The sequence below is a fragment of the Rhipicephalus microplus genome, chromosome 9, assembly GCF_043290135.1.
Source record: "Rhipicephalus microplus isolate Deutch F79 chromosome 9, USDA_Rmic, whole genome shotgun sequence".
Classification (NCBI taxonomy): Eukaryota; Metazoa; Arthropoda; class Arachnida; order Ixodida; family Ixodidae; genus Rhipicephalus; species Rhipicephalus microplus.
Window position 1 is genome coordinate 38,323,544 of NC_134708.1, and position 13,099 is coordinate 38,336,642.

General features: G+C 49.2%; 1 protein-coding gene across 1 annotated transcript in view; it reads right to left on the reverse strand.

Annotated features, from left to right (window-relative positions):
* The window catches only part of LOC119163702 (uncharacterized), a 76,975-nt gene that overhangs the window by 41,809 nt on the left and 22,067 nt on the right, over positions 1-13,099 (reverse strand). Inside the window, exon 10 of the mRNA XM_037415764.2 lies at positions 12,036-12,095. Within this exon, the coding sequence (XP_037271661.2) occupies positions 12,036-12,095 (60 nt within the window). The remainder of the gene's footprint in view (positions 1-12,035; positions 12,096-13,099) is intronic.

Sequence of the window (13,099 nt, forward strand, 5' to 3'; positions counted from 1 at the left end):
TAGGGTGTAAATTCGGAAATCCGCCCACGGTAATAGGTGTAGTCCTGCTTGATACACCCATTTTGTGGGGTGTAGGGGTGTGAGTTATAGACACTATAAAACACCTATATGGGTGTAATTTGGTTTACAGTGTACCGACGAAAGTACTGAGCGTTAAATGCAATTCGCATCATTTCGCTGCCCGTCAGGCACTGCACTGAAGACGTTCACCAAGGATAAGAAACACCTAACCATTTTGCGCACAAGAGAGTACGCAAGCAGGCGCAGAACACAAAAACACGCGAGGGGGTGTGTCTTCGCAGACGAATGTTACGAGCGGGCCTTGCCGTGTGTACCCATGTAGTGCATGGGAGGCACTGAGTGATAATAGCATGGGCAGAGGGCGCTGGAAAAAGACTTTTCGTAATAACAAAAATCATCGTAAATTCTTTGTTCATCACACATATGTACTATTGTTGGGCGAAAAAAGTGCATTTGTAAAACTCATTGATTGCATAAAATTTGAATCAAACTTGTTTTTTTTTTTACTATTAGTGTTTGTTACCTCCACGCGTAGGCTGTGTTCCAATACTCACCGTTCCGACACCTCTGAGAAGACCGCATCGTAGACAAATACGATGCAGGCTACTTTGCTGTCTAAACAAGATGGCGGCTCATCGAATCGCTCAAATAGATCGAACATCGCCGGAATGGTTGTCTGCACACAAGTTGACGCTTTCCCAGACGCTAAATGTGAGTAACGCTCATTTGTTTTCGATTTCAACATGAAATAAGCCAGAAAATACAACTGTTACGTTTGTTTATTTTAGCTTTTTCTTCTCGACGCGAGGTGGCGCATTGTCGCGTAAAAGCAGTCTAAATGTGTTCCGTTTCTCGGACAGCATGGGCTCGAAGCTGTCTTCTAAGCAGTCTTCGTAGACTGTCTACGCGCTTTCTAAGAATTGGAACGCAGCAATAGTCCCACTTCAATCGCAGCTCCCATAACTCTCTATGCTGATGTCGCTGGCAATAGCCACTGAGCCGCTTTTCGCCCGAGCCTTCGCGACTATTTAAATGGACCTTGCCCTACATTTCAGCTGCCACCGGAAGTCGGCAAGGCGTCGAGCACCGCCTCACAGATTTGTAGAGAACTCAACGAAACCACAATGGGACAGCAAGCGAGGCAGCGGGCATCTAGTCGAGGAGGCATTGGTACAGCCAGCATTTTAGAAACCATGAGACACACAAACACCAAAAAAACCACAGCATACCCACGGAGTGAATGACGATGAGTGGCGCGATGCGTCCGTCAGCCCGTCCGTTTGTTCTTGCTTCCGTCCATCCGCGCGGCCACCCGTGCGTCCATCCATGAGTCCGTCCGTATGCCCATGCGTCCGTCCGTGCGTCCGACCATCTCTTCGTCCGTCTTCTAGTCTGTCTGCCTATCCGTCCGTGCGTCCATCTAGTGAACACTCCAAGTACCGCGACCTCGCGTCTCGCATACCCTGTGGCACATACCCAATCCGTGCGGTCCGTCTGCTTGTCTGTCTGTCCGTCAGCCCATGCGGCCATCTAGTGAACACTCCAAGTACCGCCATCTCGCATACGCTGTGGCGCATACCCGCTCTTGAGCGGGTATGTGCCACCGGTGGCTACGTACGACAACAACGGAGGAAGGACAGACCCACACCCTAAGGAGCTTCGCCCCTAAAAGGAGTATTCCAGAGGCTCCCGCAGCCAACCTATAGACCTAATGCAAACATTACTGCTATCTGTCGGTCGTTGCGTGCTTAGCCGCCATGTTTGAGGCTCAGCGCGGTGCACTGGGCACAGTCCGCGTGTGTTTACGAATACGAAGGTGTATCGACGTGAAGCGTGTATTGGCTGATAATCACGATGCCGACGTACTGCTGCGCCCCTTACACAGTGAAAAGACTCGAAATACTGAAGGAAAGAAGGTAAGTCGTAAACATTGGCCCTTGTAAATTTTTCAAGCTGACGACGTTTCCAGCATGTGCTCTGGCTACTGCTCCCGAAAGACGTCTTTGCGTTCGTCATTCTCAACAAATAAGAGGGGCAATAACATTTGTACTTATCTTTCCACAAATTTCTGCATGCCGAAGCAAGGAAGTTTTCAAACACTTCCGCTAGCATCCATTTACTAAGCAAAGGTGACTCGTAGGCTTCACGCTGAAGCTACCTTCCCGCAACGAGCTTTATCGCGGCTAATTGCGCGTGGCTGCATTTCGTCTAATGTTACGAGCACATAAAATGCTTGAAAAAAAAAAACGTGCGCAGTCACGCGCACGTCATCCCAGTAAACGGCAGCTTGTCACACTCCAGAATAGAAAAGGAAACAACACGAAACAAAGATGATTTATCATTGTATCTGCCTTCTCAGAATTAAGCGATGACGCGCCCTTGCTTCTATTTCAGCATGCGCCGTTACCGAAACGTGACAAAAAAAAACACACATTCGACGAAATGCAGGCACAGGCAGTTATAGCCGCGATAAAGCTTGTTGCGTCAAGGTCCATGGCTTATGTGTGAAGCGTACGAACCACCTTATCTTTGTAAATGGCTGCTATAGCGGAAACGCTGCAAAAGCTGCGTTGCTTCGGCGTGCAGCAATTTGTGGAAACCCAAGTACAAATGTCATTACAAGTCTTCCTTGCGCAAAAAGGAGAACGCAAACCCGAGTTTCGGGAGCAGTATAGCCGGCGCACATGCCGGACACGTCATCAGCTTGAAAAAATAACAAGGGGGCAAAGTTTGCAGCTTACCTTTTTTTTTTCCTTGAGCATTCGGAGTTCATCTCTGTGTGCAGCAAGGAACGCAGCGATTTGTCAGCATTGCGAGTATCAGCCAATACACGCTTTACGCCGCTACGGCTTACGTATACGTCTAAGTAGGAACACGCGCAGACTACCCCGCCCTGAAGCTCTAACATGACGGCTATGCACACGACGGCTGACAGATGGCGGGAATTTTGCATAGATAAGGATGAATCAAGTGGCGCAATGGCTCCATTTTCACAACAAGAGTGGGAAAGGGCTGAGAAAAGGGTTCCTAGTAGTACCTCAACAGGCCCAGATGGCATTCCAATTATGCTGATAAATACATTAGGTCCGAAGTCTAAACAGGCTTTGAGAGAGGCAGTGAGCAAAATAATAATCGATGGGGAAGTTCCCAATGGATGGAAACTTAGCAGGTTGAGCATGATCTATAAATGAAAGGGGGACAAAGCTGACATAAACAACTACCGTCCTATAACAGTGACATCAGTGGTCTACAGTATGGCGATGCAGATTATAAAGGAAAGACTGGAGACATGAATGGAGGATGAGGGGGTGCTGGGGGAACTGCAGAATGGGTTTCGGAAGAACAGGAGGTTGGAAGACAATCTGTTCTCACTGACGCAGTGCATCGAAATAGCAGAAAAGGAACACAGGCCCCTGTGGCTAGCATTTTTGGATATCAAGGGAGCGTACGATAGCGTGGTTCAAGAGGAAGTGTGGGGAATACCGGACACACTAGGCGTGGAAGATGTAGTCACCAATTTTTTAAAGGAGATCTATAAAAGTAACAAGGTAGTTATAAAGTGGGAAAAACAGGTATCTAAGCCCGCAGAAGTAAAACGGGGGCTTAGGCAGGGGTGTCCTCTGTCACCCTTGTTATTCATGATGTACCTACAAGGATTAGATGCCAAATTAGAGGGAAGTGGACTGGGCTTCAACCTCTCTTTCGTCAAAAAAGGAAAACTCATTGAACAGGCACTACCAGCAATGATGTACGCAGATGATATAGTGCTAATGGCCGACAACAAGGAAGATTTTCAGACATTGGTGGACATCTGCGGTAATGAGGGAGATAGGTTAGATTTCAGATTCAGTAAGGAAAAATAAGCAGTCATGATTTTTAATGACAATGAAGGTAGTGAGCTTAGAATACAGGTGGTCACGCTAGAGATAACAGATAAATACAAATATCTGGGCGTATGGATAAGCAATGGGACCGAGTACCTAAGGGAACACGAAATATACGTGTCGACAAAAGGGAACAGGAATGCAGCAGTGATGAAAAATAGGGCACTGGGGAATTACAGTAGGTATGATGTTGTGAGAGGAATATGGAAAGGTGTCAAGGTTCCTGGGCTGACGTTCGGCAATGTGGTCTTAATTGTGCATGAGATCAGAAGTTCAAGCAAGATTAGAAATTAAGCAACGTGGAATAGGTAGGCTTTGTTGGGACTCCTGGTCCTGCCGGTCTCGTTTTCGGTAGCTGGCCCCGTCGCAGGATCCATCGTCCAACAATTCAGCGAGAAAAAGCGCCCGAACGAACAACAGAGATTTATTTACATGAGGAGAAGTGGTCAACTGACCCAAAGAGAGAAGAGTGAGTGTGATACAAAACGTCTTCGGCATTTTATATCGCCGCGCCGTTGACACTGGGTGCCCCGTCCGCATCGTCAGCCAATACGGTGTCTCCGGCACCTCGGCCACGAGAGAGGGGGAAACACACCTCACAACACATGGAGTGGCACAACCTAACACGAGGTCCATATATGGTCACGGCGCCCTAAAATGTTACCAAATATGGTCACGAACGCACAGCAGACCCCGGAGCTCTCCCGGCGAGAGGAGGAACCCGAATGAAGAGGTGGGGGTGGACGACACCGTCGGTCAAGAACCGGTTCTCCCCCAAACTCTTCCTGCTTGGCTCCCCAGGGCCGGTCGTAACAGTCTCTCGCGCGGGGGGGGGGGGTGAAGATCTCGATGGGCTGAGGTTTGCAGCCACTGTCCGGAGAGATCAGCGCCGGCAGTCGGTTTGGTGACGACCGTCTTTGATGAAGTAGAGGGCAACACCTGCTTCATTGTGGGCTCAACAGACACCACATACGCACATGAAAACACAACTACTCAGCCGGTGAGCGCCGGACAATTCCGCCAAACTCCACCAGGCAATTTTCCCCTTTAACTGATATTAAAGGAAATACACAATTTATTCAAAATGTTACTCACACTTTAAGGTGACACAAAACAACAACACTGGAAGCACACCGAACCCGAAACCCTGGATAGCCGTGTCTTATACGTTTTCAAACAAGTACACCTAAAAGAGTAAAAAAACAATCACTAGCTCTTGTCTAGGTCAGGAAAAAAAATGGCAGAGTTCTCGAGACATCCTCTCGCGTCAGGGGCATCGACTTAAGCCATCAGCATTGCCATGGAGTACACCCTTTTTGTAGCGTATTTCAAACGTATATTGTTGCAAAACGAGGCTCCAACGCAGCAGGCGGCCGTTCTTAGAGGACATGGTCTGTAGCCAGGTGAGAGGACAGTGGTCCACTTCCACAATGAACTTGCTTCCGGCAATATAACAAGCCAGTTTCTGGACTGCCCAAACCAAGCACGCACATTCCTTTTCGCTAGCGCTGTAAACCTGCTCGCGAAGGGTGAGTTTCCGGCTAACATAGAGGACGGGATGCTCTTGATCCCCCTCATTCCTTTGACTAAGAACTGCCCCCATGCCTCTATCACTAGCGTCGCATTGGACTGTGAAAGGCCTCGAGTAGTCCGGTGAACTAAGCAAAGGTTGGCTCGACAAGGCCGCTTTCAAAACGCGGAAAGCCTTTTCTTTCTCCTCATCCCAGTCGACCATTTGGGGCTCGGTCTTGCGCAACGCGTCAGTAAGAGTGCTGGCAATGTCGGAATATCTAGGGATGTACTTACGATAGTAACCAGCTATTCCAAGAAAAGCCCGAATATCGGTTTTCGTTCGGGGCTGGGGAAAGTCTCGGATAGCTGCCACTTTCATTTCAGAGGGACGGCGATGCCCTCGACCGATAACATGCCCGAGATAGAGTACCTCTGCTTGTGCTAGCTGACACTTGGGCGCCTTCACCGTTAAACCTGCTTCGCGTAGGCGTGTCAGTACTGCTCTCGAATGCGCCAAGTGTTCTGGCCAGGACGAGGAAAACACGGCGACGTCGTCCAAGTAAGGCAATGCGAAGTCCTCTTGACCCCGCAAAACCTTATTCATTAAGTTTGAAAAACAGTAAGGCGCGTTCTTTAGGCCGAAACTCAACACTTTAGGGCGGAATGTCCCCAATGGTGAAATAAATGCAGCATACCGGCTCGCCCTCTCGGTGAGAGGCACCTGCCAGTAACCTCTCACTAGGTCTAGCGTTGAGATAAATTGCGCGCTGCTTACCCTCTCGACGCGTTCCTCAATGTGGGGAATTGGGTATGTCTGATCCTTGGTGATGAGGTTTAACTTACGATAGTCTACGCAAGGACGCGGATCTTTGCCGGGTACCTCCACAAGAATTAACGGGGAAGTGTAATCACTTTCACACGGCTCAATCACGCCCAATTCCAGCATCCTGTTAACCTCTGCTTTTATTAGCTCAAGCCGGCGAGGTGACACCCGATACGTCTTAGATCTTACCGGTTCCGACGAGGTAAGCTCTATGTCATGAGTGAGGACGGATGTCCGGCCTGGCTCGCTTATAAATCTGTCCTGAAACTCGGTCAAAAGACCACGCAATTCCTGCTTCTGCTTCGTTGTCAGTTGTGACTTTGATGCTAAATCCTCAACTCTTTTCTCGATCGGGACTTCGTCCGATTCGGGAGCTAATTCAGGGATTTCTGCCGGAACCTCTTCCGGAACATTTAAAGTCATGTTCACGATGGCTTCCCTCTCTTTGTAGGGTTTGAGTAAGTTGCTATGATACACCTGGTGTGCCTTACGACTTCCTGGTAATTTTACCACATAGTTGGTGTCAGACAATTTTCGAGTAATTTCGGCCGGGCCGACCCATTGCACTTCAAGCTTATTCTTTTGGGAGGGCCTCAACAACATGACCCTGTCTCCTACAGCAAAGTGTCGCGCTTCAGCTGTCCGATCGTAGTAAAGTTTAGCCTTCTGCTGTGCTTTGGTCATCGCACTCTCGGTCAGTTCTTGGGCTTTTGTTAGACGATCCAATAAGGTGAGGACATATTCCACTACTACAGGATCATCACCCTGACCTTCCCACGACTCTCTCAGCATACGAACAGGAGACCGCAGTCTGCGGCCGTAAACAAGTTCCGCTGGCGTAAACCCTGTTGTCTCATGTGGAGCAGTTCTTAGTGCAAACATCGTTGCAGGTAAGCACATTTCCCAGTCAGTTTTTCGTTCAAAACATAAGGCTTAATCTTAACACTCGCTTCATCACGGAGTGAAGCTTTTCTATCGAGTTCGACTGCGGATGGTACACTGAACTATGCAATAATTTCACGCCACACCGCTCTAGAAAGGTTGTCGTTAAGGCACTCGTGAAAATGGTGCCCTGGTCTGATTGTATCTCGGCAGGAAAGCCTACCCGGGCAAACACGGACAGAAGTGCGTTCACTACTTCGACGGAACTTAGCTCTTTTAGCGGGACCGCCTCTGGAAATTTAGTAGCTGGGCAGATTAAGGTCAGGATGTGACGGTAGCCTGAAGTTGTCTTGGGCAAAGGACCTACTGTGTCAATTACCAACCGACTAAAGGGCTCAGTGATTACGGGTACCAGCTTCATTGGAAATTTCGCCTTATCTCCCGGCTTACCCACTCGCTGACACACATCGCAAGATTTTACAAACCTCTCTACATCTTTAAAGCATCCAGGCCGGTAGTATTCCTGTAAAAGACGATTTTTCGTCTTCTTTACGCCTAAGTGGCCTGACCATGATTCTCCATGCACCAAACTAAGCAAATCCTGACGATACGCCTGAGGTACGACTACCTGGTCAAACTCTACTCCTCGCCTATCTAGATATTTTCGATAGAGTATGCCGCTCCTCTCTTGGAATCTCACATTTCGTTTGGCGATTCCCTCTTTCGAACTGTCCTGGAATTGCTTAAGCGTCGGGTCCCCCTTTTGTTCGGTTATTAATGAAGCGGGACTCACCTGCAGCAGCCGACTGAAATTATCCGAAGTTGGCATGACACACAACTCTTTTGTATTTCCTAGTACCTGGAATGTGTCACCCTCTGTGCTATCCTCTGTACTACCAGGAATCGGCTTGGGAGCAACGGCATTTTCTATTTGCTCGGTCAACGAGGCGTAATTGACCCCTTCCTATTCGGGAGGAGGTTCATCGTCGCCTTTAGGAATGGTTGCTTCCGCGACTACGGCTTCTGCAGCCTGTTCTCGCACAAGTCGATTTGTTACCATGGTGTCCAACTCGCAACCAGGCCCGTTGTCGATTTGAGGCTTGTTTGCCTCAGTGAATGTTGCTCTTGCAGCCAGCGCACGTGCCTTCAATCTAGTCAGTGCCTGCACTATGCCTTCTCCCAACGTTAGACCTTCCTCCTTCAGCATTTGATCTGACTTATTTGAAAATAAGTAAGGATACTGAGGGGGTAGATATGGCGATACCGCGGCTTCCGTTTCCAACGTACCAAATGCGCCTTTAAGGACAACTTTAGCTACGGGGAGGCACTGACTGTTTGCTTCTACGGCTTGTCTAATCCAGGCACAGTCTCCTGAATACTGTCCGGACTGAACAAAAGACGGATGAACTACGTCCATAGTGGCTGCGGAGTCTCTAAGAACCCGACACTGCTTGCCGTTCACGGTAAGGTCGTACATATAGGGCTCTAACAACTTCATGTTCTCGTCGGCTTCATTTATAGATAAAAAGGCCACCTTTTCTTTCGGGCAGTGTTTCGCGAAGTGCCCTGTTTCGTGACAATTGAAACAAGCAGCCGGTTTTCTCGCCTCAAATTTCCTTTTGCTTGCCTCTGCCGACGCCCCATGGTTAGATGAATTGTTTTCCTCACCCTTTTGTGCGAGACTTGTCGGTTGTTTTCTAAACGGCGCCTTATTCGGTAGTAGGAATTTTTCCCTTTTAGGCTCGCTGTTTGCCCCGAGGGCGCGGCGCGTAACGAATTCTTCAGCGAGCTCTGCGGCTTTCGTTACTGTGTTCACGTACGGTCTATCCTGCACCCAGAACCTCACCTTTTCTGGTAACCTTTGATAGAATTGTTCCAGACCGATACACTCGAGCACCTTGTCATGATTCCCATACGCCTTTGCCTCTTTGAGCCACTCCCCCATGTTGGCCATTAACTTGTAAGCAAACTCCGGGTATGAAACATTGCTCTCTTTTACGGCGTTGCGAAATTTTTGTCTGAAACCTTCCGCTGACAACCTGTATTTCTTGAGAAGGCTCGACTTTACCTTACTGTACTCGTCAGCCTCCTCTTTCGTGAGGCGCGCGATTACTTCTGAGGCCTCCCCCGGAAGTAGGGACAACAAGCGTTGAGACCATGTATCCTGGCTGAAACCTTGCCTTTCACAAGTTCTCTCAAAGTTGACGAGGAACAGCCCAATGTCCTCCCCTAGCTTGTACGATCTCATTAGGTCCGTCATTTTGAACCTGACCCGCTCTGCGGTACCGGATGCCTCGCTGCCTCCTGTTCTAATATTATGGCTAATCTCTAGCTCGAGGCGCTTCATTTCAAGCTCGTGCTTTCGCATCTTATCTGCCTCGACTTCTGCCGCTTTCCTTTCGGCCTCGGCCGCGGCCGCCTTTCTTTCGGCCTCTGCCGCTTGCCTCTCCTGAATCTCCTCGACAAATTCTGACAGCTCGTCATCCTCCGCCCCCAATGCGAGAATCGCCTCTATCAGCTCTGGCTTTCTTTGAGAGTCCGACACCTCCAGATTCAACTCACTTGCAAGAAGCAACAACATGGACTTTCGCGGGGATTTCAGATTCATGGCTGCCTCCAGTACCGCTGTCTCTGTTCCACAAAGATTCCTGTCCTGCAACTAATTAACCTTGACGGCAACGACAGCTCTAGATACCTGCCTTGCCGCAAGTTTTCCGTTAACTTAGTCTACAAATAAAGCTTCAAAAGCTCTTACACGGAATCCTGCCCTGTCACTGTTAACCTTGACGCCACTGACAGAAAGAGCTTGACCAAGCTATCACACAATTTCTGCCTGACGCAAGTTACCTGTTAACCCAATGACCAAGACAGCCCCTCTCTACCAGCTTTTACTTAACACATAGAGTAAATGCCTGGTAAAATTTAACAGAGAAAGCCGGCACTCACCCAGTTCGCAGTCATGTCTCCGGCGTCGTGCCTCTCAGAAGTGCCGTTCGATTCCCTCTGGAAGTCGATGAGCTCGTGTCCTCCTTCTCCTGTCGTCCCGTTGTTGAACTTCGGGCTCACTCCGTCCAGTGGTCGCTTTCGGGGTTATCGGCATACCGCCGCTGCCATCCAGTTGTTGGGACTCCGGGTCCTGCCGGTCTCGTTTTCGGTAGCTGGCCCCGTCGCAGGATCCATCGTCCAACAATTCAGCGAGAAGAAGTGCCCGAACGAACAACAGAGATTTATTTACATGTGGAGAAGTGGTCAACTGACCCAAAGAGAGAAGAGTGAGTGTGATACAAAACGTCTTCGGCATTTTATATCGCCGCGCCGTTGACACTGGGCGCCCCGTCCGCATCGTCAGCCAATACGGTGTCTCCGGCACCTCGGCCACGAGAGGGAGAAACACACCTCACAACACATGGAGTGGCACAACCTAACACGAGGTCCATATATGGTCACGGCGCCCTAAAATGTTACCAAATATGGTCACGAACGCACAGCAGACCCCGGAGCTCTCCCGGCGAGAGGAGGAACCCGAATGGGGAGGTGGGGGTGGACGACACCGTCGGTCAAGAACCGGTTCTCCCCCAAACTCTTCCTGCTTGGCTCCCCAGGGCCGGTCGTAACAGCTTGCTTTAGGATCTCACGGGAATACACCAAATCAGGGAGTACAAGGTGATATGGGGTGGACATTATTTGAGGGCAGGGAAGCTAGCAGCGAGATAAAATTTGAGAAGCGATTAAGAGAAATGGTGGAGGAGCGTTGGGCTAGGAAGGTTTTCAGTTACTTGTACATGAAGAATGTCGATACAAAATAGAGGAAGCGAACCAGGAAATTGACTGGTAAATACTTAGAAAACGGCAGGTGGCCAAACCAAAAAGAACTATCGGTTAAGAAGAAAGTGAAGGAAACGGAGACTGACATGTGGAGAATTGGCATGATTAAGAAGTCCGCACTAAAGATATATCGAACTTTTAAGCAGGAAATTGCCAAGGAAAGGATCTATGATAATTTTCGGGGTAGTTCTCTACTGTTTGAGGCCAGGACGGGAGTACTGCGAACCAAGACATATCAGGCCAAATACGAAGGGGTAGACACACTATGCAGTGCGTGTGGAGAGGAAGAAGAAATTGCCGAACACTTGATAATGTTCTGTAAAGGGCTTCACCCGGTAGTTCAGGTTGATGGCGCAGAGTTTTTCAAAGCACTGGGGTTTAGGGACAGTGAGGGCAAAATAGACTTTAAGCGGGTTGAATTAACTAGAAGGAGGTTATCTGTGGGCTAAAGTCAAGGCACGAGTGCAAATTGAACCCTTCGATCAAAGAACGAATCCTCAACCTCACTATTTAAGGGAAAAAAATAAATCTAGTTTTTTCTTCAGTAAGTATTACGGCTTGGTGGCGCTAGCCACCGCCCGATATAAAGGGTACAGCCATATCCATCCATCCATCCATCTGACTAGAGTGCCTCGATGCCCACTCCTCCGCTCAGAGTGAAGACATCTGCTGCGGCCGCCATTGCCACTCCCGTAGCATACTGGTGTCGCTCTGGTGCGTAGTGGCCCACTAGTTGAACGAGAATGGTTGCAGCCCTGAGTAACTGAACATGCAGGCGTAACCTGCCCAATAAAGCCGACTCGTGAGCTCTACAGCTCGGCGAAGACGCTGCAGGCACATCAATGGCGGAGGAAGCAGTTATTAGGGTGCCTCGACGGGCAGCACCTTGAGCGGGGGCGCGCCCGTCGAGGCACCCTAATAAGTTTTATAACTCAAATTTCACGCAAAACGTGCAAACAACATGCGCTGTCAAGATTGACCGAATGCAGTCAGTAACTGCAGGAAAATTAACAATTTTTTCTCAGACCAGGCGGTCCCCGAAGCTTTGACGCTCACTATACGTGTATGCAACGCACTACCGTGCTCACCTGGGCTTGGTCGAAAAGTTCCATGTAAACGGGTAGCGTAGCTTCTTTCATCTCATTCTCCTGAAAGAAAAAAAAACAAAGAAATGCCAGTTTGTGCTTACGCGTGCCTATGTGTGTGTACGCGATCTTGCAGGCAATAGAGAGTTTTAGCTCAGCGCGCGCAACGGCCTAGCGCACGCATCGCCCGAGAAGGACAACGGCTGCGCATGCGCTGTACGAAAAAGAGATGGGGGCGTTTACGCACGCGAGGGATGCGTACACTAGATGTCGGCTCTTACGTTGCGCACGCTACAGCCATTGTAGTATCGTGCGGCGGACGCGCCACACGGAGAACACAGGGCACGGCGCTGAAGCGCCAGCCGACAAGAAGAACGCAGCAGCCGGTAACCAAGCAGGAACTCCTTTATTATATAAAATGCCGCGCATATATGCGAAGGCTAGCACCCCCTAAGGGCGAAAATACTTTACATGAAACCGAAACTAGCTTTGCTTAAAACCGAAACTGAAACACCACACTTAGCAGGGGCTCTCGCGAGATCTCCCCCTGGTGAGAGCACGAAAACCAAGATGGCCGCGACCAACAGCAGCACAAGCAGCAGTGCTATAGTGTACTAGATAATATAGTACACTATAGCAGTACTCTCATGACTGTGAGGAAATCCCACGTGCATTTGACGATTGCCCTCGATTCGGAGCTCCTTGCTTACGTGAGGAGCTTAAATCCGTTTGCGGACCCCGTGCAATGGAATGTTATCGCTGTGAAAATACAGGAGCTGGAGGAGATGCATTTCAACGCCCGTAATGTCCGCAGTTTCATGTCTTACTTAGAAGTACTTCTTGCTGGGCAAGTTGGTTCGTCATACTGAGGAAAACTTCTAGACGCCTAAAACACCACAGGAAGAAAGACACACAGAGAAAGAGCGTCGACTCGCAACTAATTTATTTGCAGGAGATACGCACCAAATATATAGCCACACTACACATGCGCAAAGCACACTACTTCACCTAGATGACCACAAATAAAAACTGAGGACATTCAAAAGGCATATCTAATAAAGCAACGA